The sequence below is a fragment of the Cotesia glomerata genome, linkage group LG2 (assembly GCF_020080835.1).
Source record: "Cotesia glomerata isolate CgM1 linkage group LG2, MPM_Cglom_v2.3, whole genome shotgun sequence".
In the NCBI taxonomy this organism is placed as follows: Eukaryota; Metazoa; Arthropoda; class Insecta; order Hymenoptera; family Braconidae; genus Cotesia; species Cotesia glomerata.
The window spans coordinates 17,276,055-17,303,056 of NC_058159.1; the positions used below are offsets into that span (position 1 = coordinate 17,276,055).

At 32.2% G+C, this 27,002-nt stretch overlaps 1 protein-coding gene across 2 annotated transcripts; it reads right to left on the bottom strand.

Annotated features, from left to right (window-relative positions):
- LOC123258882 (E3 ubiquitin-protein ligase RNF126-A) lies at positions 1-27,002 on the bottom strand. 2 transcript variants are annotated; one of them, XM_044719146.1, is made up of 9 exons: positions 26,486-27,002; positions 25,878-25,995; positions 24,121-24,234; positions 15,619-15,728; positions 15,019-15,141; positions 6,962-7,122; positions 4,641-4,756; positions 4,465-4,562; positions 1-706 (listed from the first exon to the last, which is right to left on the bottom strand). In XM_044719146.1, the coding sequence occupies exons 2-9, from the start codon at positions 25,959-25,961 to the stop codon at positions 619-621; spliced, it is 894 nt and encodes a 297-aa protein (XP_044575081.1). In that variant the 5' UTR covers positions 25,962-25,995; positions 26,486-27,002; the 3' UTR covers positions 1-618. The 2 variants fall into 2 exon arrangements, with proteins under 2 accessions (XP_044575081.1, XP_044575082.1); XM_044719147.1 differs by lacking the exon at positions 26,486-27,002 and adding an exon at positions 26,166-26,255.

Below are 27,002 nucleotides of genomic sequence, written 5' to 3' on the forward strand. Positions count from 1 at the left end.
TATCACTAGAAATAATGTGCGCACACTTGAATGTAAGAATTACATATATTTTTCTGCTTACCATATATTCGACCCATCCTGTAACAAGTAAATTGGCTTTATATACATTTCATCTCAATTTTATTGTGAGATTATATCTAGTAAGAGACTTCAGGTTCAAATTCATTTCGCCAATATGTGTTTTCTACAAGGCTATATGTTACATAATATATTCGTAAATTTTATCGAAATTCAGAGGATAAAATATAAATGTCTCTTATTTTTATTTTGTGTAAGATGCTGCCTCTTTAGAGTCGTACAATTTGAATAATTTAATAAGTAAGAATTATGTTAATAACATTTATTATCAACAAAATTTAATTATTTTCTTATTTTAGTTTTGCATCGTGTTTAATTGTTGCAAATTGTCATTAATGAAGCTGCAGATCAGAATGATTTATTTATCACTGTCATATTACATGAATAGATTGTGTGAATAATATATGGGTTCTCGGTCGACAATGGAAATAATAATAATGCTTGAGTTAATATTGAAATTAAATATTCAAACATTTTTTTGGAGATTATAGCATGAGTACAAATTAGATAAATTTTTACTATTCACACTAATTATTAATTTTACATTTCATTCATAGAATCATTCGTTGAATTATTACTTGGTGCTGTTGAAGAAGTAGAACTTCGACTACTCAGTTGATTCGCAGCTCTAGTAAAAAAAAAATTTGTTTTTCAGATTAATCATTAAAGTATTAAGGTTTTAAGAAATTAGCATTTAAAAAATCTTGAGTAATGTATAGAAAAAAAGGTTATTTCGACTAACGTAAAAATTTTCTTAGTTCGAGAATATTTCTAGGATAAAGACAAGTATCTCGATTTGAATAATTTATGATTTTTTTTTTTTACTTTGAAAATTTCAATTAGCAAGTTTGAAAAATTTGAATTATGTAAAATTATTTTTCTTCTTCTAAATATGAATACATGTCTTTCAATTTATGAGATTGAATTTTTTTAAACAAGAAGTATTTTTCTTATTTCGAAACAAAAGAAAGTAACTCAAGTGCATCATAGCCCGAATTGAGTTTATGGTCAATAGTGAATATATTTTATCGAAAATTTCTATATAGTCTAGTCGAGAAGTAAGTTTTCTGCGAAAAATCGTTAGAGTGCTCTTAAAAATATGGCGATTGGTGCATTAGATTCAGAATTTAATTCTGAGAAAGTATATTTTTTAATTTACCGGTCATTAAAAATTTCACTTGTTATAAACAAAAAACGAAGAAAAAAAAAGCAATCTCCGTTTTGTAGATATAACTTCAAAAATATTAAAGATATATGAAATTTGGAAAAAGGTCCTAAAAGAGGAGAAAATTTTAGCATAAATAAGTCTCGACTCCCGGAATTGTAGAGGTATTTATTATTAACAAAAATATAAGTTGACTTTAATGTATGCAAATGTTTAAAATTTAAGTTTGTCTTTAGTTCGTGTCATAATAATTTGAATAAATAAAAAAAACTGATAAACAAATGGAATTAAAAATATAAAAAAATTATTTTTAAGTAGTCCAATAATTACTCTCTAAAATTGTCTTGAATCATAAAAGCCGTAACTTCAATAGTTTAAGAGATGTAATCATTTAAAGATTTAAGTAATGCATTTTTTTATAAGGAAATGTTTATAAAAATTGAACCAAAATAGATATCGAGTATATAAAAAATTTATTATACAAATCAGTAAATTGTCTAAAAGATCGTCTTCAATGTCAAAGACCGTATCATCAATAGTTTAGAAGTTATAACAATTGATAAGTTGATAAAATAGTTGACCGCTTCAACTTTGATGGGATAAAGTATGTTAAAATTCCATAAAAAATAGAGAAAAATTTTTTTACAACTCTGATGCACATGGCTGAATTTGTAATTTTTTAAAGCTACGGAAAAAAATAAAATGAAAATGGAAATTTGTTTATAATAAATTGTTTATAAAATAAACAATGAAAATTCAAATAAAAAAAAAAAATTAGAAAAACGGTAGACCTGAAGGCCATCCTGCAACTTCCCGTTAATTCCATACCTAAGTGCTTAAAATTGCACTAATGATGTTTTCGAGTTCTCCGAGCTCAAAAATACAATTTATGTGTTATTTTGAGCTCTCCGAGCTTAAGGAGGTACTGTGCAAAATCACTTTTCTTACAATATTCTTCAATTTTTGAATACGCGTACTTTTAAGTGTCTTCTATACGAATAAATTTTTTTTAAAGTAGATTTGGAGAAATCTCAAAAAAACTACAAAAAAAAATTTTTTTCAAACGTGGTTTTTTTGGAATAACTTTTAAACGGCTTTTCCGATCGATTCCAAAAAATAGTCAGCTTTTAACATCAAAAAACCACGTCGATCGCCGCCGGTCCGGTCAAAATCAGTTGATTTGTTCGTTAGTTATCGTTGACGAAAGAAAACCAAAAGAAGTGTTTTTTCGGAATTACTCCGAAATTTCTAATTCGATCAAATTAAATTCAAAGATTTTTTATGAGGCTTAAAAAACTGCGTCAAATGCCGCCAACCGCGTAAAAATCGATTCATTTATTCAAAAGTTATTGCGGTTTGAAAATTTGAAAAATAGTGTTTTATCAAACTCCTAGCAGACTTTTGAGCTCGAAGAGCTCAAAAGCATATAAAAGCTATTCTTTTGAGCTCGGAAAGCTCAAAATAACACACATATTGTATTTATGATCTCGAAGAGCTCAAAAACGTTATAAGTGCTATTTCAACCGTTTAGGTATAGAATTGGCGGGAAGTTGCAGGGATGGCCTTCAGGGTCAACCGTTTTCCTAATTTTTTTCTTAGTTTTTTTTAGATTTCTCAAAATCTGCCGGTCCGAATCGGTCTAAACAGTATTCAAAATCTAAGTTTGGTCAAGCCCTTTTGAATGGAACCAACCGCGATGAAATCTGTCAAGCCGTTCAAAAGTTATAAGCGGTTGACATACTAAAACACATATGTACATACATACATACATACATACATACATACACACACACACACACACACACACACACACACACACACACACACACACACACACGCACGCACGCATACAGACATAGTGACAACATCGCGGGGGTAGTCAGGGAAGGTTCCTGTGACCTTAAAACGTGGAGATCTGATGAAAACTCGATTTTTGCAAAACGGGGTGAAACCAACAACTTCCCGATTTTTGAAAATTTTCAATTTTCTTAGCGGGAAGTTAAAAATTCTTTTCTAATTATATTGAGAATTGTAAATGATGATTAAAAAAAAAAATGATTTCTTAATAAACAATTTAAATGGTGGATAAATGAAAAAAACAATTGTAAACAATTGAAAAATTTTTTCTTTAAAAATCATTATTTCACTAAGACAATAAAATGACAAAAAAAAATTTTTCCAACATATTCAACTTGTTTATTTGTTTATAAAAAATTTTTAAACAGTTAACGTTAAAAATTTTTTAGCCAAGCTACTAAACGCAATAAAGCAATACAAAAACAACTAAAATTAAAAATTTAGGAAATAAAATTTTTTTTATATCATTAGCCGGATATTTCAATTTTTGATAACTTTAAAAAATCATTATAAACAAATGAAAAAACTTTTATAAACTTTTACAACGGAATATTGTTCATTATTTATATAACAAGAGCTCCCACAAGAAAAAAAAAATTATAAACATATTTTTTAAACTTTTATAAGAGATTTTATGAAAACTCAAGTCTACGAAAAATTAGTTAATTAACAATCAAATAACATAAACAAAAATCAAGCTAAAAATTTTTTTTTTGCGGGGCTTTATTCTTTCAAGTGTCTAGATGACACTATATTTATTCAGATTTTTAAATTAATTAAAGTTATAAATAATGGAGCTACAACTCCGGGAGTCTTGACTCATTTATACTAAAATTTTCTCCTCTTTTTAGATCTTCTTTCAAATTTCAGATATCTTTAATATTTTTAAAGTTATAGCTACAAAATGGAGATTCCTTTTTTTTTTTTCGTTTTTTGTTTATGATAAATGAAATTTTTAATGGCGGATAAATTAAAAAATACCACTTTCTCAGAATTAAATTTTGAATCCAATGCACCAATCGTCATATTTTTAAGAGCACTCGAACGATTTTTCGTAGAAAACTCATTTCTCGACTAGACTAATACCGTTAAAGCAAAAAATAGTTTCCCGTAATTGGAAAGTAAAATGTTTTCAATATAGTATAGTAAGAAAAAAAAACTGTTTTAGTCAAAATAAAAAAAAAAAAAAAAAAAAAAAACGTTATTTTGCCAATAGTTTCGAATTTCAAAGTGATCAACCTTTTTCTGTGACCACCACGTAGATATGAAACTTTTACATGCACGCGGAGCCAGGGTGAAACTGTGAATATAACGGGATTTTTTACGTATAAATGAATACTTTAAAGTTTTTAATTTAATTATACCGAAAAAGAGCTGCTAAACTTGGTCCAACTTCATCTTGACTTTCATCAACTGTACTTTCATCACCAAGGTTTTGCCGACAGATTGGACAAGTACCATGCTGTTAAGAAAATTATCTCATAACTATTGTAAAAATTTTAGTATAAAACAATTTTATAATATTACTATGCATATCTACCAATTCAAGCCAGGGAACAATACACGGTGCATGATATAGATGTTTGCATGGTAATTGTCGAACAAACTCCGACAAAATAAAATCCTCCCAACAAATCGAGCATTGCAGCTTACAATCTAAAAGAAAAAATAATTGTATTAATGTTACTGACAATCTTTCATGTAAATCATACTAACTAATGATTAAAATTAAATACATATGATTTACAAAAGTGATATGAGTTTCACCAAAAATAATGGTTAGTAAATGTTAATACTCTTATCATTGTTCTGGTGATGATGCAAGAAGGAAAATGAATCATGAATATATAATTTTATATGATGGTAGAAATATCTTGTTTAAGATTTAGCTCTGAATGAATATTGCTGTTTAAAGATGCTAAATTGTTATTTCTATTCAACATACAGGGGAGCCACTAATTACTCGAACTATTTTTCTGATAATTTAGATCTCGTTAGATCCCGTAATTCAGATCCCGCCTTCATTAGTAAATATTCGGAAAAGCAATGGTATTAATTAATTAGAAATTTTAATATTGGTACCAAATTGATTATAAAGTACCGATAGAACATTTTGTTGGGGCCGATTCAATATGCTTATCCTGCTAGGCTCTCTAAGGAGGTTCATGCGTTACTAATGGCTATCGAAAATTCCAACTTTAAGACCATACCATACATCTTCCATTTAAATTATTTAAGGATTTACCGTATAGTTATTGAGAAAAAAATGATCAAAAACCTTTATTAAAAATTATTATTAACCTTGTTTTTTAAATCCTTTAACATGGGCTCTTATGACAGAAGCACTATGCCTCTTGCAATATGAATTTTTTTCGCTGTCAATTTTCCAACTTTGAGCTCTCAAAAACTGTTATAGAAAAATTGAGTAAGTATAGATTTAAATTATATATTTGATAGTGTTTGTCATCGTCAAAAACAAAGAGAAAAATTAAGTTGAAAAAATTATTTTAGTGGCTAGTAAGTCAAGGCGACGTAGAGTATCCGCCCTGTGCGTCTAGGCGGAGCATACATATACTACTTTGAAAGTAAGTTAGTATTGTGCATACGTATAGTGCCATGAGCCCCCAAAAACGCCCGAGCCCCCTTTTTGGTGGCGCTGTCAGTATGCATGAACACACTAATACTGTTAATGCAGGAGTATTAAAATTTTAGCTCCGTCCACGCACACAGAGCGAATAGACGCCTAACGCTGCCGGAGACAGCTGATATGTGGCGCCAATTTTAAAAACACAAGAAATAAAAAAAAATTTTGTAGTCTCCAGGGTAGAAAATCAAATTTTTGAGTAAGCATGAAATATAATAAGATAATTTCAGAGATAAATGTTTTAATTTTAACCTATAAATTATTCATCAAAATTTTTGCTATACACCTGACTTTAGGGTTATATACGTTCACACACATATCAATCAAAGAGCATTGTTGCCATATCTTATTTCAAATTCTTACTACAGAAGTATTTTAAATATTTTAATTTACTAAACATTAATAAATGTATGCAAATAAACTACAAATAATTTTTATAATTATAAGAAAGGATTTTAATCATGTTTTTGTCAGCTAAAAAAATAAAAAAGTTTAGTTGCTTTTTCGAGTCATTTAAAGAAGTTCGAGCGAATCTAATGTGAAAAATAATTTCCTACTTGGACCTTTGAAATTCAGTATACGTATAAATAAATACGTCATTTATCTAATCCCAAAATTTTAAAAGGATTCACCGTTTAGTTACTTAGATATTAAATTTCAAAAATCACATTTTTTATTTCCTTATACACGGGTTCTTAAGGCAGAAAAACTTTAGTCGAGACTTTCATTATTATCTTCGATATTAATCTCCCAACTTTAAATAATAAAAAACTATACACAAAAAGCTTATATTATCGTAAAATATAAAAAAAAAAATTTAATAATAATACATTACCGATATAATTTTTGAAATATTTAAAGTTAAATTTTATGTTTTTAACTCGTTTATCGTCAGCTATTTATTCGAATAAAGATTTGGCAATGTCGCATCAACAGCTGAGAAAAAAGAAAAGGATAGAAATATAGTTACAAAGAGAGAAATATTCAACTCACACACTCATGCACGTCTCTGTAATGGGTATAATCAAACGCGCTGTAGCCGAATCTGTTTTAAATTAAAATAAAGAATTTTGACGAATATTGGGAAGACTGAAAGTAAAAAAAAATTTTTAAATTGTTTTGACTCATAAGTTACGCTCGAACCTCCTTAATAACGCTTGAACCTCTTTCATTATTATTATAGCATACTTTTTCGTTAGAAGCTATTTCCTACTTACCAATATGAGACTGAACTATCGATGTAGTAGGGATTTCTTCAATTTGGTTTCGTGATAACGGTGGAGGGCCACTTCCGTCTAATTGATTCAACAACTCCGTGACAATGGTATCTAAGCCATCTCTTCCCCATACATAATCACCAGGATTACCCAGGAAAAATCTGAAACATTAAATAAATAGGTGATTGGTATCTTAGTCACGGACTAACACAAAATTTTAACTTCTATTGGCACAATGAAAATTTTTAAAACAAAAAAAAATATCAATTTACAAGAAAATTTAAGAAAAATAATTGAAAATTTTAAATAAATAAAAATAATTAAAAGCTTTAGTTAAGCTATCTAACTTTTTGGAAACTAAGAAAGCATCATAGCTGTACAAAAACTTTGAGTTATTTGTAATAGCATCAACAAAAACGAAATATTCTGACCATCAGCTAAATTGGCAGGGATAATCTTTGAATCTTTTTACAATTTATTCGATCAAAGTAATCAAAAATACATTTATAGATACATATATTAGAAATATAATTAAGTCATTTCACCAAATAATAGATACTCATGTCAATTAACCACAATCTTGCGAAATGAGCTTAAGATTAGTGATGCTTTTATTTTTACATAAATACTTTTTGATTAAAGAAATGCACCCTCTAATCTGATTGCTACATGACATGCAAAAGGATAAAAAAAGAAAAAAAAATTAAGAAAACGGTTGACCCTAAAGGCCATCCCCGCAACTTCCCGCTAATTCCATACTTAAGCACTTAAAATTGCACACTTATTATGTTTTTGAGCTATTCGAGCTCAAAAATAAAATTTTCGTATCATTTTGAGTTCTCCGAGCTTAAAAGTCTGATAGAATTAAATAAAACACTATTTTTTGAATTTTTAAACCATATATTATATAATAACTTTTGAATGAATGAACCGATTTTCACGCGGTTGGCGGCATTCGACGCAGTTTTTTAAGCCTTATAAAGAATCTTTGAGTTGATCGAGCTCGGAATTTCGAAGCAATTCCGAAAAATCACTTTTTTCGGTTTTCTTTCGTCAAGGATAACTCACGAACGAATCGTTCGATTTTGACCGGCTTGGCGGCGATCAACGTGGTTTTTTTATGTTAAGAGCTGATTAGTTTTTGGAATTGATCGGTAAAGCCGTTTAAAAGTTATTCTAAAAAAACCACATTAAAAAAAATTTTTTTTTGTCGTTTTTTTGAGATTTCTCAAAATCTACCGGTTACAATCGGTCCAAATGGTATTTAAAATATAATTTTGGTCAAGCCCTTTTGAATGGCACCAACCGCAATGGAATCGGTCGAGCCGTTCAAAAGTTATGAGAAGTTTACATACGGCCACACACACACACACACACACACACACACACACACACACACACACACACACACACACACACACACAGACTCGGGGCGGAAGAGATACTGCTACCGGGCGCGTCTCCCCGAGCGGATGGGAGAACGCTCGCTGTCCTTGGATAACACTTAATCTCTTAGTTGATGAGGTACAGCGGGTAGGAGCCAAGCAAAATAACCAAACAAAATAAGCTCCCGTGGACAAAACTCCCCTTTAATGGGTTGGTCACACTAACTGACCTAGCAAGACGATTGGTTCCTGCTGTAACTCACTGGGAGTGTCCGGAACCTGTATCGTAGTTTCCGACGATGCAGGCCACGGCATATGTGAGCTTGCTCTGCCGAGGTGAAAGTTGCAGCAGTGGATCAGGAGCCAGCCACTTCGGGCCTTGATCAGGAAGTACGCAGTGAGTGTTAGAGATCGGGATCTTCACCGCTCCGAGCGAGTCTAGTCCGTCCGTGTATTCCGGGACTGGCTAAGAGTCGGCTAGGCCTCAGGGAACTGGGGTAGGAGTACTATCTCCGAGGGTACACCCGTTCCTAGTTATGACAACCCGCTCCACTCCGTACGATGCGCTGGTAAATCAAAAAAGTATGAGTAACTTACAGGAAACAAACAAGAATAGAAACGGGCTTCATGCTCAACAAGCAGCGATTGAAGCAAGCGCTGACATGAAGAGAACGCAAGCGTTGGAGCGCCTTGAGAAGCTGACCATTGAGCTGCAAGAGTTTGTCCAAACTAAGGTCAATATCCACAAGGAGATAAAGACCAAGACAACCGGTGTAGTCAATGCTCTTGGAAGATTCAAGAAACTGGACGAGGAATGGCAGTCATCACGACGCCGCATTGAAACTGAAACTGAGACGGAAGAAGCAATGGACACTGGAGCCGACGGTGACGGTGAATCTGCTGCTGAGGACAAGGGTGAAACTGACACAAGGTCTGAAAAGAGAAAGGACCGAGATTCGCCAGAGCCAACCGACAAAGTCACAAAGAAGAAGGACTTGAAAAAAAGCCCTCCCCAACGACTGGCAGGGCAGGGCGACGAACCCAAGAAGACGACTGACTGGGAAAAAGTACAGTCTAAGAAGGAGAAGAGAAGGCTAGCTAGAGAGCAACTCTCAAAACAGCCGCCGAAGGAGCCCAGGCCAGAGCCTAAGCGGAAAAAACCACGCAAATGGATCAGACCCGACGCACTGATCATCCGCCCGGCCGAGAAAACAAAGTATGCCGAGATTCTGCGTCGTATAAAGCAGGACGTCCCAGATGAGCAGGTTCGTTCAACTGTGGATAAGATCAACAAGACCAGAAGTGGGGACTTGTTGATTACGATTTCGAGGAAGAGCACTGACAAAGGCCAAAGTCTGCAAAAGACGATCGCGGACATCCTTAAGGAGGAGGCCAAAGTGATTTGCAAAGGGCCACAGGAGACCATCGAGATCCGAGATGTCGATGACGACACGACGAAAGAGCATATTCTGACCGCTCTAAAGAGGGAAGCTGGAGAAAGTTGTGAAATCCCACTAGAGGCAATCAAGATCCGTAAAGCCTTTAGGGGTACACAGACAGCCACAGTGTCACTACCAGCAGCTGCAGCACAAAAGTTACTGGAGGGAAACTGCAAAATAAGGATAGGCTGGTCTAATTGCCGAATGAGAGCAACGAAGAGACCCATACAATGCTTCAAATGCTGGCACTTTGGGCACTTCGGATCGCAGTGCAAAAGCGAAGTCGACCGGTCTAAGCTCTGCATAAGGTGCGGAAAAGAAGGACACAAAATTGCTGATTGTAAAAATCCAACTAAATGTGCACTGTGCTTTGAACGGCACGGCGTAGAAAAAGCGGCTCACCATGCAGGCACGAACAGATGCCCCATCTTCCAAGAAGCGCTCCAGAAGATAACGAAGCCAAGAACATGAAGATAGTGCAGCTCAACCTCAATCATTGTGAGGCTGCGCATGACCTGCTCATGCAAACTGTGCGCGAATTAGAAGCAGATGTAGCACTTATGAGTGAGCCTTATAGACATCTGAGTAACCAACCCTGGGAATCCGACAGCACTAACAAAGCCGTCATCTGGTCCTGCGGTAAATGTCCTTTTCAGAGAACAGTCAACAATAAAGAAGCTGGCTTCGTAGCAGCATGGGTAGATGGCCTCCGCTTCTACAGTTGCTATGCACCACCTAGTCTCTCTAATGAGCATTTTTAAGACTTCCTTGATCGGCTAACTGAGGACGCAAGAAAACACTTTCCCGTGGCAATAGCTGGTGACTTCAATTCCTGGGCAACAGACTGGGGCAGCAAGTTCACTAATACACGTGGAAAAGCACTTCTCGAGGCAATGGCCACTCTGGACGTGATCCTTCTTAATACCGGTGACACGCCAACGTATACTAAGGGAGAGGCAAACTCAACTGTCGACCTTACATTTGTCAGCAGTTGATTAGCTCGAAGAGGTTTTTCTTGGAAAGTATTGAACATCTATACAGCCAGCGACCATAGTGCGATACTATGGGAAATATCAACTGGCCAGAAACTAACAAGAGACAACAGGAGCGCTAGCGCGGTTGGGTGGAAAGTTAAGTCTCTCGACCCCACTGCCATATTAAAGCAAATTTTAAGGGAGTTGGGAAAGAACGGATAGGGGAAAGGGGGGGACCTACTCAGTGGGAATTTTTCCGTAATTGAAAAAATAATCAGACAGCCCAGACTGGGAATCGAACCCAGATCTCTCGGTTACGCGCCAAGGGCTCTACCAGTTAAGCTATCCAAGACAAGTACTGACTACTTTATTCAGTCACGTATATAAGACCCACCGAGCAAACAACGCCACCGTCCATCTTACGGTAAAGAGCCATATTAAAGCAAATTTTAAGGAAGTTGGGAAAGAACGGATAGGGGAAAGAGGGGGACCTACTCAGTTAGACTGCAATCCGATCATCGTAGAAACTGCTGAACGGAAGACCAAGGACCTAATGAGAAGAGTCACCCAAGCTTGCGACGCTGGTATGTCTCGGAAACGTCGCATAAATTCAAGACCTTCAGTGCACTGGTGGAACGATCACATTAGCATTCTACGTTCAAAGTGTCTTAAAAAAAGAAGAAAGTCTCAGCGTGGCTACAGACGATCTAACTCCGCAGAGCTGTTGGCAGAGTATAAAAAGGCCCGTCGAGAACTGAACAGAGCCATCAAAGAAAGCAAAAGACGTTGCTGGAAGGAACTGGTCGCAGAAGTCGAGAAAGATCCATGGGGCAGACCGTATAAGGTGGTTATGACCCACTTGAAATGCCAACCAATGCCATCACCTACGTGTCCACAACTCCTAGAGAAAATTGTTACTACGTTGTTTCCCCAACACCTGGTATTCACCTACAAGTTGGAGCAGCTCAATTCTGAAGACATCCCAACTATCACGTTGGACGAGTTGATAGAAGCAGGAAATCGAGTAGGGAATAATAAGGCGCCGCGATTGGACGGAATTCCTAATATTGCCCTGAAATCAATCCTTAGGGCAGCACCGACATTATTCCTGGACGTTTACGATACATGCCTGAAGGAAGGGACTTTTCCCCAGAAGTGGAAACAGCAACGGCTAGTGTTACTTCCGAAGGGGAAAAAGCCGCCGGAAAAACCGTCATCCTACCGACCACTCTGCATGTTAGACACGGCCGGCAAGATATTCGAGCGCATAATTCATCAGAGAATAGAGGCTTTAGTCGATCCACTCCTAGCAGAGAACCAGTTTGGTTTCCGAAAAGGACGGTCAACTCTGGATGCTATCAAATTGGTTGTTGATATAGCCAAGGATGCAATCGCCGGAACGAGATGGAAGGGTGGAAAGAAGAAATACTGCTTGGTGGCTGCTTTGGACATCAAGAATGCCTTCAACTCCGCTAACTGGGACTGCGTTATGCGGGCTCTAGAAGAAAAAAAACATACCAGGATACCTTCGCAGAATAGTAGCGAGCTACTTCACGAACAGGCTCCTGAAATATGACACGACGAATGGTACGGAAGTGTACGAAATCTCCGGAGGAGTGCCACAGGGATTAGTCTTAGGTCTTCTGCTATGGAACATCATGTATGATGGCCTCCTGAGAATAGCATTGCCTACGGGAGTCAAACTTGTAGCATATGCGGATGACGTAGCTGTCGTGATTGTCGCAAAGCACCTCGAAGAGATAGAAATGGCATTGGATATTACATTCAGACGAGTCAATTTGTGGATGGACATGATGAACTTGCAACTAGCCAAGCATAAAACCGAGGCAGTGCTCATCGCCAGCAGAAAAACGGTAGAAACCATCAAGTTGAGAGTCGGAGAACAAGAAATCACATCACAACCATTTATCCGTTATCTTGGAGTGATGCTGGATGCACGACTCAACTTCAAGCAGCAGGTGGAACATGTCAGTGCCAAAGCGTCAGTAGTGAGGGCTAGTCTCGCACGGCTGATGCCTAACATCGGAGGCCCAATGCAGAGCAGGAGGCTACTATTGTTATCAGTAGTCACATCAGTGCTCACTTACGGAATATCCATTTGGGCTGATGCACGGGAAACCCAAAAATCATGGAGAAAAGCTGGACCAATATACCGACTGAGTGCCCTACGAGTAGCTAGTGCCTTCCGCACTATATCAGAAGAAGCAGTGTGCGTCATTGCTGGAACCCTACCTCTTAGAGTTCTAGCAGAGGAAAGACGGGCCCTTTACCAACGAAAAAGGTCAACTGCACTGAGCCCTGAAGAACTTAGAATTGAAGAACGGCAGAAGAGCATAGGCCGATGGCAACTACAATGGGATGCTGCAGAGAAGGGTACATACACACATACATACATACACACATACATACAGAAGTACGGACATCATCGTAAAAATAGTCAGGAAAGCTTCTTAGGGCTTTAAAACGTCGAGATCTGTTAAAACCTCGATTTTTGCAAAACGGGGTAAAACCAATAACTTCCCGATTTTCGAAAATTTTTAATTTTCTCAGCGGGCAGTTAAAAAACACTTTTTGGTACATTTGGTGATTGAAAATTGCGATACCATTTTTTTATAGTCAAAAGTGCTTATGTAAAAAGTGTGAAAAAGTCTGCTGTACTGTATCATGTATTCCAATGTGAGTTAACTTATTTTATTTATTTTTTATAAAAATGCTATTCTCTCTTATGTTACTAATTAATAACCCTGGCGGTTTCGGCGACACGGTGAAAGCACGGTCGAATGACGGTTGTTTCACAGTCGTTTCACCGTATAAAGTTCGTTCTTACCGAGCGATCTGTCAGTCAGCATCGGATACCGTTATGAACGATGTCTTCTATAAATTTATTGAATATTTACGGTGTATACGCAAGTGAATCTACGACGTTATGACCGACACTGTACGCTCAATATACTGTCGAAATACGGTGATTTTACGCTACTGTCACGGACAATAAAATAAAAATAAATATTTATGAACGTCGAGACGGAGACTCGAACCCGATTCATTTGGTCGCGCGCCTAAGACTCTACCAGCTAGGCTATCTAAGACACTGCACGAAATGTTTGATTCAGTCACATCATAAGGTGTCAAACCAAGTTATTTTTTTTTTCATTGCACAGATAAAAATAGCTTAAATAAAGTTACATTTTTTCCATGACTTCAAAATAATAATCGTAATAAATGATTCAAATTTTTGATGATTACGAAATTCTTAATTTCGAAATTACGGTGAAATTATTAATTGTATAAAAAAAGATCTGGAAAAGAAATTGCTAAAAATTGAATTGTTAAAAAAAAAATATCTCATAATAATTTTTCTTGATAACAAACAATTTTTCCGTAATTTTGAAATTAAAGTTTTCGTCTCTAAAAAAAAAAAAAAAAAAAAAAAAAACCAATATTGATTATTATATTTTTTATAATCAAAAAGTATTATGGTTTCTCATTTAAGACTATGAAAAAAATTCAACACTTGTAAGCCATAAACTCTTCTGAAAAGTATTGAAATGATGGATCTCTGTTGATTGCCTGTAATCTGATTAATTTTTTATGATTTTACTTTGAAATAAACAAAATTACAATAATTTAATATTTTTTTCAAATTTTTCATCCTGATTATTTACTGAAAATTTCTCATTTACCTATCTTTTTATACACTTTGAGTATTTTTAATGAAATGAAAAAAAAAAAAATATAATCAATACTTTTTCATTGTTGACTAGTAAAAAATTCCTGACTTACCGACATTATACGCTCGTTTCACGGTCGTTTCACTCACAGACTACTGTGCATCTACCACCGAGTTACGGTTTTTTGACAATTTATATGTTTTCGAATGACTGTCAAATGACAGACGATCGATCGATGATCTACGATTTTTACTTAGGTAAAAAATCGGGGAAACCAAGTAAAAATTTGGTTTTTCGAAGAGTGAAGTATGATAACTCTACAGAATAAAAATCATAAAGTAACAGTGAAAAACTTTCACAGTGATACTCGTCGTTCACTGTCAAATGACGGCCGTTCGATAGTCAAGTGACGGTCATTCGACGATCATTTGTCGACACTGTGAATTCACGGTACATTCACCGTCGTTTCACGATCATTTTACCGTGACCACGAATCCGCCAGGGAATTGAGAATCACAAATATTGCGATGATAATAATGTTTTAAACCAAATTTATTGATTACTCACACAGGGGCCTGCCTGCTTGCATTCATTGGGCGTTGGATATTAACTCCAGTTAAATTCAAAAGAAATTCTTGAAGTAGATTTTCATGTGTCATTGTTCGTCGTCTATGACGAGAATGCCCATACCTATAAAATCGATAAACCCATCATAAGATATAATTTATTTGAGAGGACAAAATATTAAGATTCTCTAATTATTGAATGCAATAATGCAATAAATAACAAAATAAATGAATAATAAAATGGTTGACGCAAAAAAAAAAGTCTTCTAACTTGTCGATACTCTCAATGCTTTCAGAGCTACAGTTTTTTAGTGATAAAATTTGAATACTTTATCAAAATCTATTCTATAATTCTAATGGACTACCTTTATTATTTTAATATATGAATTCATGATACATATAACTAACAAGAGTTCATCTATTTTTGCAAAATAATTATTTTCAGATAGATGTGAATATTGTCTTTAAAGGACATCGTTAGGAATTTTCATACTATACTTCATTCAACCTTCAAACAACCCTTTATTGAGTTATTAAAAAATATTGATTCAAATATTTTGGAATTATACAAATTTAATTTTATGAAATTAATTGCGTATACCTATTAAAAAGAACGTCCCGTCGCCTTCTATCTCTACGAGTGTTGCCTTCAGATGAAGAGTCATGAAGTTGCGAGGATGGAATCATTTCAGGTAAATCCATGTATATTTGCTGGAAATAATTAAGAAAATTTTATTTCTGTATCAATCAGCTGTAATTTTAAGGGTTTCAACGGTGAAAATTTCAAACTCGTTTAAAAGACCAATTTTGATGCTCCTTGAATTGGCATTCAACGCTTCTTTTTTTCCTTAGGTTAAGAGCTAATTGGATTAAAAAATCAATGCAGTGATCTGGATTACACTAGCTACTATCTGAAATTTTTTTTCACTACAGATGTCGCTGAGTATAATCGGGAATGTTATCCAGTGTAATCTTGTTCTTTCCGAGTAATAGGTTTACGTTTTTGAACAGACTTGAAAATATTATCTGTATACTTTGAACTCTTCAGAATCAAGTTGAATTTTTTTAATTATTTTAGTGAATATTTGAGTTGCAATAAAAAAAAAAAAAAAAAAAAAAAAAAAAAAAAAAAAAAAAAAAAAATTTGACGTGGTTTCACGCTCACAAAATGACCAATATAGGATTAATGAAAATTTTTTATCAACTGGTTGACTATTGATTACTCCTGGTGACGTCCGTTTTAAATTATCCGAACAAAAACAGTTTCACTGTAAAAAAAAGTCGCGCCAAGTCCACGTTCATAAGACTATTAGGAAAAAAAAAATTTTTTTTTTCTTTACAAAAAGATACAAAATAAAAAAATAAAAAAATCCAAGTAACCGATATGATTGTTTATGAATTTCGGAAATTAAAAAAAATTTTATTGTAAATTTAAAAATTAAAAAAAAATTTTAGAACGTATTTAGTGTGCGTGGTTGCAAAATATTTTACTTTTAATGAAATTCGTAAAAACTATTCACTAGGACTTTAAAAAATTGAAATACACAATGACGCACACCAAGTACGTTTTAAAATTTTTTTTTTAATTTTTAAATTTACAATAAAATTTTTTTTAATTTCCGAAAATCATAAACAATCATAACGGTTACTTGGATTTTTTAATTTTTTTATTTTGTATCTTTTTGTAAAGAAAAAAAAAATTTTTTATTTCCTAATAGTCTTATGAACGTGGACTTGGCGCGACTTTTTTACAGTGAAACTGTTTTTGTTCAGATTTTAGTATTTTTTGTAATTATAATGAAAATTTCCAATTGGTACCAACTTAAATCTCGTGTTGACTGCATTTTTTACTGCAAACCATCCCCTTGAAGCTACAGTTTATGTAGATGTAATTCCAGTGCACCCTAGCGGCCGTAAATGTAAGCTGTGAATTACTTTTTTTAACTGTAGTTGCTTATCTACAAGAGGATTACTACACATTTTTATTTTATCTAGTCTGTGGCGCTGACCTTTCTCCATAAAAAAAAAGTCAGGATCGAAATTTGTGAGCGAGCTATAGTATGTGCTGATAAAATTTAATAATTTTAAGTAAATAAATTGTTATAAGTGAATATAATTAATTAATACGGTGAAATAAATTATGAATTACTGTTATGATAAACAAATTGGGTAAAAAAAGTACCGTAGAATTAAATAAAATTTCGCAGCCTCAAAAAACCGTTCTGCTTACAGTAAACATAGTCGGTAGTCTGGCGCTCCGTTTACAACGGATTTGAACGGAACTTGGCGCCAGATTCTACCGAATCTGTGAATTGTTGCTTGCAATTATGTCTCCTTCACACTCTCAATATGTGATGTTTTCTTTTTACAAGCAAACAAGTTATTTGTGACTGGTAAATAATTGTTAGAAATGTAATAGTCGTACTAAAATCTATAGACGAGTGCAAAAAATTGAAAATAATTCATTACAAGTTTTTGTGTAGCTATAAGCTCATATATATAAAGCTTTTTCTGAAGCTAAAACATTCAATTTAAAATTGTTAGATGTACGCAGATTGATAAAAGTTTCACAACGTTGCGATTTAGTTTTTTTAGTTTTCGGAATAGTTGAATTTATCGTTTCTGTTAATGTTCAATTAAGAGAAAGTTTTGCAATTAAAAAAAAATTAATTTAACCCGTTAAATGCTTATGCGATGGACTATTTTTATCTAACTCACCGCGGCTGCTCAATTTCAAAACACAGTAACTAACATTTAGAAATTTTTAAAAATTCTTCTTATTAAAAAAAAGTTTGCCTGGCAAATTGATGAAAAATTTGATTTATGAATAGAAAATACTTGAATATAAATATTTTTAAGAAAAAATACTTGAAATTAGGGTCTAAAAGTTATAAAAAATGCAGCAATATTAAAAAAAAATTAGGTATACAAATTTTGCAGTTACTGTGTTTTAAAATTGGGCAGCCGACCGGTACTTGTGCATAAGTCATTCTTTTTTGATGAGAGAGCTCATACTGGTAAACCTTTATTTGTAGCCATCTTTGTTATGTTAGATCTCTATTATCTCTATTATGTTATGATGTCTTATGGAGTTATTCTGACTATTATCCCTAATATGGACCGATTCGACTCGGTAGATTTTGAGAAATCTCGAAAATAAAATTTTCAAAAAAATATTTATTGGAAACTGCTCCGTCGTACGATTAGTTTTATTAGAAAAATTTAAATTAATTAAATAATTTTATATTTTTTATTGTATAGTCCAGTCAAAAATTATTATTTAAATTAGTAAATAATATAAATAATATATTTTATTTTAAATTCAAACCCGTATTCTTAAGTATTTTATGTTATCTAGAAAAAGGTTCATTCATTTGTTCAACTTTATTTATGAGTGTAAATTTCCTAGCCTATGTATTGCAATAGCAGTCTAGACAATTTTTTGCTTTTTTTATATTTTAGTTATTTTCTAGCTTTAGAATAGAAAATGAATTTTTAATGGTAATTTTTGGGATATTTTCCTAAATAGTTTTTAATCTGCTTATGGTCATAAATTTGATACCTGGGTTATATTACTCTGGGTTTTTACTTTTAGTAAATTTTGTATTTTTAATCTTTTTAAGGACGTTCCCAAGGAAAACACTTTTCTTGGAATATCGTTCAAATTTTGAATCCAGATACTTATAAGTGTCCTTTATACGTAGAAATTTTTTAAAACCCTTCTTGCGGTGCTAAATTTTGAATAATCGAAAGTTTAAAATCACATATTTAACATGTGATCCCTATCCTAACCCTCATTGTAGCGCACTTTTTTTTTAAATAATTACAGTAATTTTCTTAGAATTTTTATAAAAAACTGAAAATTGTTAATTGAACATATAATAAACATATTTCTCAAAAAATAACAAAAAGGAGCGATATTCATTTAGTTATAAAAAATGTTGAAAGAGTTACTTTTCACTTTTTTTTCATTACTCGATCAAAGAGAGATGGTGGCTTGGCAACGCTGCGTTGGGCGGGAAGTTTGAAATACCGTAAAGGCGCAGCAGTTGTAAATAAATGCGAGTTGCTCACAAATAGGTTAACTGTAGGATGTTGTAAAAAAAATGTGATTTCGTAAATCTCTGGAATATTTATTATGAATTATTTTTCAACATTAATACTCCATATGTTAACATTATTAATAATTATAGATTCAAAAATATAATTAACAATATAATTTGTATAAAAACTCTTGTTTCATTTACTAACATAAAATGAAACATTTTAGAAATATATTATTTTTTAGACAAGTTTTTTTTAAATTTTTTTTTTGGTGATTTTAATTTCTTTATCATTGGCGAAGTCTCATTTTCTAGAAAGTCTAAGACAGCCGTTAAGATTTTTTTATTTTTAGTTATTCGCGCTTTTTTATTATCTACTTTTTCGCTAAATAATTGCACAATAGCATTTTTTCCGCCTTCTTTATAGATTTCTCTCAAATTATCACAAGAAATGTCATTTGAGGCCAATTTCTTACACATATTTATTGAAATAATATTTCTCAATTCGGCTAACATTTTTAAGTTTACTTTAGTTTTATTTAATCTGGATAACTCTTCTAAATAAACATTGATGTTTTTGCATGCCTGTAGTAGACCACTTCGTAGCTCTAGTTTGTGAATTAAGTCTTGAAGTACCACTACGTCATATGCAGCATCATGAAAAGATTCCTGATCATTATGAGGGTGTAAGAAATCTTTACTCAAACTCTCTAACTTGAATTGACCAGGTGCTTTCCTATCAATCAAAGACTTTCTGAATAATGACAAAGTGTCAGCAAAACCGATAATTAAATCTAAAAGCTCGACTTTAATATTCATGATAGCTCGTAGAAGTCGTGGTACGTCAAAACGAGCATTATGTGCAACTAATAAACATTTCTGTTTTCCATCTGATAACTTACTTAAAAATTGTTTAAAAGATTCTAAAGCATCAGAAATTTTAAATGTTATAACTTGTCTATCTCCGTAAAATAAGTTTCCAATTTTTTTTTTCACAAATCTTCCATTCCTCAAGCGTGAAGTCATTATTAATAAATTGTTTTTTATTAATTTCTCTTCAAAATAAAAGTAACCTTAAAATATTCAAACTCTATTACACTCGGCTCAAATATAAATAAAAATATACAGAAAGAGATTACAATGTTGCCAGATCGGAAAAACGACGCAATGGGTATATTTTTGGACTTCTGCGCACTTTCGCGCCACTGAAAATGTACAGTGGATCGCAACTTTTTGTTGTTGCATTTATAGTATGGTTTATATGGGGAGACCGTTTTTAAAGTTGAGCACAACTGCTACTTGGGAACGTCCTTAATTGCCAACTAAGTTTAGAAATATTTTGTAAATCTATCGCCCATCCAGGTAAAAACCTTAACATCCGTATTCCCTTTCCTGCTTATTTTTCCAAACTGCATAGCTTGCAATTATCCCGCCTCCAAATTACTTCCTGGACAACTATTCGTTGCCAAATATTCCTACTCCTAATTTTTCCTGCTTGTAATTGTCACGCCTAGTTCTTACTCTCCTTGTAACAATTTTTGTATTTTCATTAAGTAAGTTATTCTCACAAACCTTGTAGCGCACAGTCGCATTTCTTTGCTTTAAAATAAATTAAAGTTAAATTAAGCCTCATTGGTTTTTTACTTGGCGCAATCTAATTGTAAGATTGCCCACATACCTTGTGAATTAAATATTTAATTCACAAACAAACTCAATTAATTATTCGGTATAAAATATAATTATTAATTTTATACGTAACCGCAAATTTACTCGCAATAAACTAATCGCGAGTCAAAACATATGTAACAAAAACAAACGTAAGATTCCACTGGATATAATCCGAGATTGATCCTTTGGATTTTTTATTATACCCAGTAGGGTGGCGCAAAAAAACCGACTATTTTTTTTTTGAGTCTCGAGTGAAAAAATGTCAGTTTTTGATGTTTTAAGAGCCCTCTCCAAAGAACAGCTTAAAAAAAAAAATTTAAGAGGTCGCTCCAAATTTTTTAAAATTTCAAAAATCGTCAAAAATCGAAATTTTTTTTTTTTTAATTTTTTTTTTCTCGTTACATCATAATTTTATAGACCAAAAAAAAAAATAAGTTCCTGAAAGTTTCAATTCAAAATTTAAATTTTGAAAGGTCACTCATAATTTTTTTTAACCCGTTGAGGACACACGAGGTCCAGTGGACCCCAGGCAAACTTTGAGGCAATTTTAAATTTAGAAGGAAATTTATAAATGAGACAGTCTCATTTACGACTGATTTCATTGACATTCTTCAAGATATTTCTATTTTTTTATTGTAATAATTGTAACAAAAGAGTTTTATGACAAAAAACTAAATCTTTTTATATTATTTTGCATGTTTTATTCTCATTTTAAGCGACTGATCGAAATTCGTAACTTCAAACTTCAGAATAAATATATTTTTCTCAAACTTCATCAAATATTGATTTTTTCCTCAAAATATATTGTTTTCCGAATAAAATAGCGTCGGTTTTTTTTCGATATCGTAAAAATCAAAATTTCTGCGACTTTTTTCATAAAAAAAGTTCAATTTCGTAAGTTTTTTTTTCTAAACGATTTTTCAGTATTTTTAAATTATTAGAAATTAAAAATAACTATTAAGATATTTAGAGGAAATGTTATATTAAAGAAAATTAAAGTTTTTTCATGCCTACTGGTCAAGTGACTAGTGAACCTTATTCAAGCCAAGCGATGGACATTCCATCTGCACTATTGGTCGAGAGACATTCTCTCTTTGCATTAGTTCTATGGGGTCCATCGAACTTGAATACTAGTAAAGCTGGAAGTTTTGTGGTATCTGTTCGAGTTGTAAAGATGTTAAACAAATGAAAGAAAAATGAAAGAAACTACATGAGAGCAAAGATAAACTTTGAAAAAATAAATGGGTTAGGTTACCAAGCCAGGAATCGAACCTGGATCTCTCTGATAACATGTCAGGAGCTCTACCAGTTAAGCTACCGGGCCCCTTCCACCATCCACCTTTCTCAGTCCATTCTTATACTCTCGATACTTTACTTACTTTTCCCTTCTTTTTATTCTCCCCACCCAAACTACGTACTATGATGGTATTGTAGTAATTATTGAGACGCTATTACAAATTAACAATTATTTTTTTCTTCATGACCCATTATGTATATATAAATTAAAGTTTTTTCATGCCTACTGGTCAAGTGACTAGTGAACCTTATTCAAGCCAAGCGATGGACATTCCATCTGCACTATTGGTCGAGACATTCTCTCTTTGCATTAGTTCTATGGGGTCCATCGAATAATACCTAATGATATCACCGTGATTTTTTTTCTAGCGCCTGCGCACTTAGCATTATCATATAACCATGAACAGGTTAGATCTTGGTGTTACAAGTCTAAACGGACAAACATACGTTTTGTACACAATTTTTACATACCTTGTAATTTTAATAATTATAACGGCTATAAAACATATTGTTACATAGCACAAAATATAAATGTTCACGCACTAATTAATAGACCGATTATATTTTTTTAATGTTCAATATACTGATGATTGACTATAATTCACATATTGTAAACAGCACGTGTAGACGCTAGAAAGAAAATGGCGCAGATATCACTGGATATAATCCAAGATTCTACTGAGTATAATCCAGATATCATTCAGCATAATCTGGATTATACCAGCTACTATCTAAAATTTTTTTTTTACTACAGATGTCACTGAGTATAATCTGGAATGTTATCCAGTGTAATCTTGTTCTTTCTGTGTAATGGCATATAAAAAAAAAAAAAAATACGTACTCGCTGGACTTTTCTTATTACTTCACCAAAGTCGTAAGTCGTTCTTTTCACGGCTTTACTGTTATTGAGAATACGTATAATTTCTATCTATCAAACGAGAATGTTCCGGTAATACTTTACACGGAGAAAAAAATTTTACTATAGGAACTCTATAGTAGTTAGTTAGTTGTAAAAAGTTCCAGTAGGTTAACGTATTCTTATAGTAACAATACCGTTTGGCTCCTGCAACTCTACATCGTTGAGCTCTGAGAGCTAAACGTTATTTACCTCTCACAACTCTACAGGATCGTTCTGAGACTATAACAAATTTTGAGAAGTCTGCTTAATAATTTTTTTTTACGATTTAGCATTGATAATTTAATAAATACATGCGGCAGAATGAATTTATATTGCCAACAATAATTGTATATGACAAATAAGAATAGTATTATAATAGAAATAAAATAATAACAGAACTTATATTACAAATAAAAATTATTTGTAAAATAAAAATTGGGTCGTCACAAAATTATCTTATTTTCTTAATTATATCAATAAATATTGGACACAAAATCACTACCGTATATGCACAAGAAAATATAAATAAACGAAAACAAATTTTATCTTGTGTTAAATGGGGTCTTTTTAATGTATTCCGATAACTTATCACTTATCACAATATATATTCAATTAATAAATTAAATTAACAGTCACTGCAAATGAACCTTGGAAAACCATAAATACAAAACTGTTCTAACGAAATTCAATTTGACAAAAAAAAATCTATTTCTTTAAATAAATAAATTGGGAACTTAATTGTCCTCATATATTTTTAATAATATGGATTAGTAACAAAATAATTATGTTTGTCATTTTAGAAGGTTATGAAATATGTCAGCGCACTCCACTACTGCACAACGTAGAGCGCTCCCAACTATACCGTTTGGCTCTGAGAACAGTCCCGTAGAGCTCTGAGAGCTCAACAACATTGAGTTATCAGAACTAAATAACATTTTGTTACTGTAACTCTACAACGAACAGTAAACTGTGTATAGTTGTGGTAACTCTACAGTTACGTTACCAGAACGAAATTTTTTTTTCCGTGTAGTTTCAAAACTATCGCAGTGAATCTCTCATCACTCAATAAAAGTTATTAGGTTCTGATGACCAGTCTGATAATTTAACCTAGAGTTAAATTTTTATTTTTCACATGTTTTCTTGGCATTTTGAGAAAATAGTTTCTCAACTTATTTCTTACTTGAGATTTTTAACTCACATCGAAATCAATATCATTGAAGTCTTCGGAATTCATTTCCATGTTAGCATCATGATCTTCTGCATTCTCGAGTCTTTCTATGAAACCACTGGCACAGTTTGGACATGTATAATCCTGAAAATATATTGTGCAAAGTTTTTTTTACTGTTTTCTAAATATTTAAATTTAAACAAGTTCATACATGATGAAAATATAGAGATAGTTTCATTCTAACAATTCATGAGGAATGTTAGGATAGTGATATTTTTTATGCAAGTCAATAGATTATGATATCAATAGAGGCATTAAAAGCGTGAATTTTTGGCTGATTTCGAAACATTGAACCAACCAAAAATTTGAAAGTTCTTTAAAAAAGCAACTACGTTGTTAATTTTTCGATAGTGAGATATCGCAAATGAATCAAGCTATTTAATGCTGTTCATAGCAATTGACGGTTTTTTTAACTTCCCGCTAAGAAAAATTGAAATTTTTTTTCAAAGAATAGAGCTAGTGAAGCGGCTTTAAAATTTTATTTTTAATCTAAAGTAGTTAGTAAAAATTAATAAATTTAAACAATTTTCTAAATTAATCAGTGCAATATTCTAAAGTCCCACACACACGCACGTGCACACACAACTGTGAAGAAAAATAAAATTTCCGATATAGTTGATTAACCGTCAAAATTACAAAATTATAGAGAAAAAAAATAGACGACTCGTTTGAAAATTTATAATCTTTTAAACAAGTAATTTTTCAACAATATCTTTTAAATAACTAAACCGGTCAAGATATTGTTTATGATACTTGAAACAATTCGTAAGGTTTAAAACTGATGAGTTAATATTATTTTGAATAGATCGGCGGAAAATTTAAGTTATTCAGAAAAAAACTTTTTTTTTTTTAAATTTCATTTACGAAGTTAACGTAAAATTTATCTTATTAATAAATAATTAATGTTTGTTTTGCTTAATTATCAATCATTTTTATACCTTAATAATAAATGAATTGAAAAAATACGACTGAATGAATAAAATAATCGACAATAGAAAAATCGTTTACTTGTCTATAAAATTATAATAGAAATTGATTAAAAGTTGCAATAGAAAAATTAGCAAACCAATACGAGTGCAATTTACTACTCGGTTTTTTAATTCTCTCATTCGGCTGTTATTTCCTACAATAACAAATACCGCAAGAAATAAATTCGCGCGCAATACTTAGTATAAATACCCAGCTAGCTAGCAAATTTTCTAAGTGAGACCGCTTTATTCATATTTTCTTTTCTAGACATTTTGAAAAGTGCTTATAACTCCTTTTATAAGAACCGCAGTAACTCCTTTGTCGTAAAATAAACATGAGTGCGTTTCGATGAATCTGAATAGCCTGAATTGTATTTCGGTCTTGTATACGCTTCCTGCATAACCGCCTGATCTGAATTCAACTCAGTCGGGGTAATCCTTGTTATTTTTTATTTTTTTTTTTTTATGAGTAAATAATCATAACAAGTAACTTTAATATTTTTTGTTATACTTTTTTCCACATTTTCCTCAAAATTATTTATTTACTCAATAAATAATATTAAAACTCGATGACACATTCATATGAAAAAATGTTTACATTGTCAAATATCATAATTATTGGAATAAAAATTATATCATTACAAGCTGTCCAAGTAAGCATCAACTATAAGCTAATTGTGATATAAAAATAATACACTATCAAATTTGACACATCAATCTATGTTGAATTACAAATTTTTCGATTAATACAATACTTACCGGTAATAAACGTTCAATCTCAATGCTGCATTTGTGACAAAAAAATCGGGACATTGAAGTGCCATCCACTACAGCTTCGGCCATCCTTCAATATTTTTTATTGATCATGCAAGACAAACTGAAAATTATTATAATTATCAAAATTAATATTAAAAATAACATATTATTATTATAAATAATATTTTTATGATCATCATGAAACAGTTTAATTATTCAAAGAATACTGCGTAGAAAGACATCACTCCAAATAAAGGATTTTGTTATGAATTTTCCGAATTATAAACTTACAGGATCAAACACGAAGGCTTGTACGTGTTACTTTATCCATCAATCAGAGAAATTTTTTAAAATTTGTAACATTTTTGTTCTACATCTAGAATTAATTTTTGTTTAATAAGGAACACCAATAGTAGAAAACACAAGCTATCTCACTAACTTATTTAATAAAAGACTTCAAAAATAAGCACAAAAATTAATGGATGATTTTATATACAATCGAAAATTAAAAAAGAATGCCGATTTTCCATTTATATTCCATCCACTAATGATTTAATACTAATTATAAACTTTATATAGAACTGTAGAATAATATGATATAAAATACTTACGATAAAATTGACTGCAAACTTTTTAGAGAAACTTTGTATGAGTATATATAAAATAAGTATGATCAGATAATACAAAAAAAATTTTATATTGAAAAATGTTAGAGTATATATAGTTAATTTTTAATTTATCAAGTAAAAATTGAATGCACAAAATATATCTATCAAAACGGTCGAAAAACTGACATAAATTTATCATTGAGTTTTATACATTGTATGTTCGTTCACTCATTATTAATACAAGTCATTTTTACGTTTCTAGTTTACTTCCTAGTAGTTTTCATAGCTGAACAAGGTTGAATTCTCAAATGTCGTATAACAAAAAAAAAAAACTGGTTGAATAACTTTTTTTTTTTCTGGTGATTAAAACGGCTCTTTTAGTGTTGTGTACATTTGTCATGTATAATTACTTCATATAAAGAATTAAAAAAAAAAAAAAAAAAAAGAAAATTTTATTTAATGTAATTTTCTCATGGATTAAATATTTCACTCATTCACTATGATCGTAAAGTTAGCCGAC

Excerpts from the sequence above, each read along its gene's own strand:
- LOC123258882 (XM_044719146.1), bottom strand. The coding sequence starts at position 25,961 with ATGGCCGAAGCTGTAGTGGATGGCACTTCAATGTCCCGATTTTTTTGT. Across the intron at positions 15,729-24,120 it reads TCAATGATATTGATTTCGAT|CAAATATACATGGATTTACC; the intron begins GTGAGTTAAAAA and ends AATTATTTCCAG. Across the intron at positions 4,563-4,640 it reads TTGTTCCCTGGCTTGAATTG|CATGGTACTTGTCCAATCTG; the intron begins GTAGATATGCAT and ends TTTTCTTAACAG.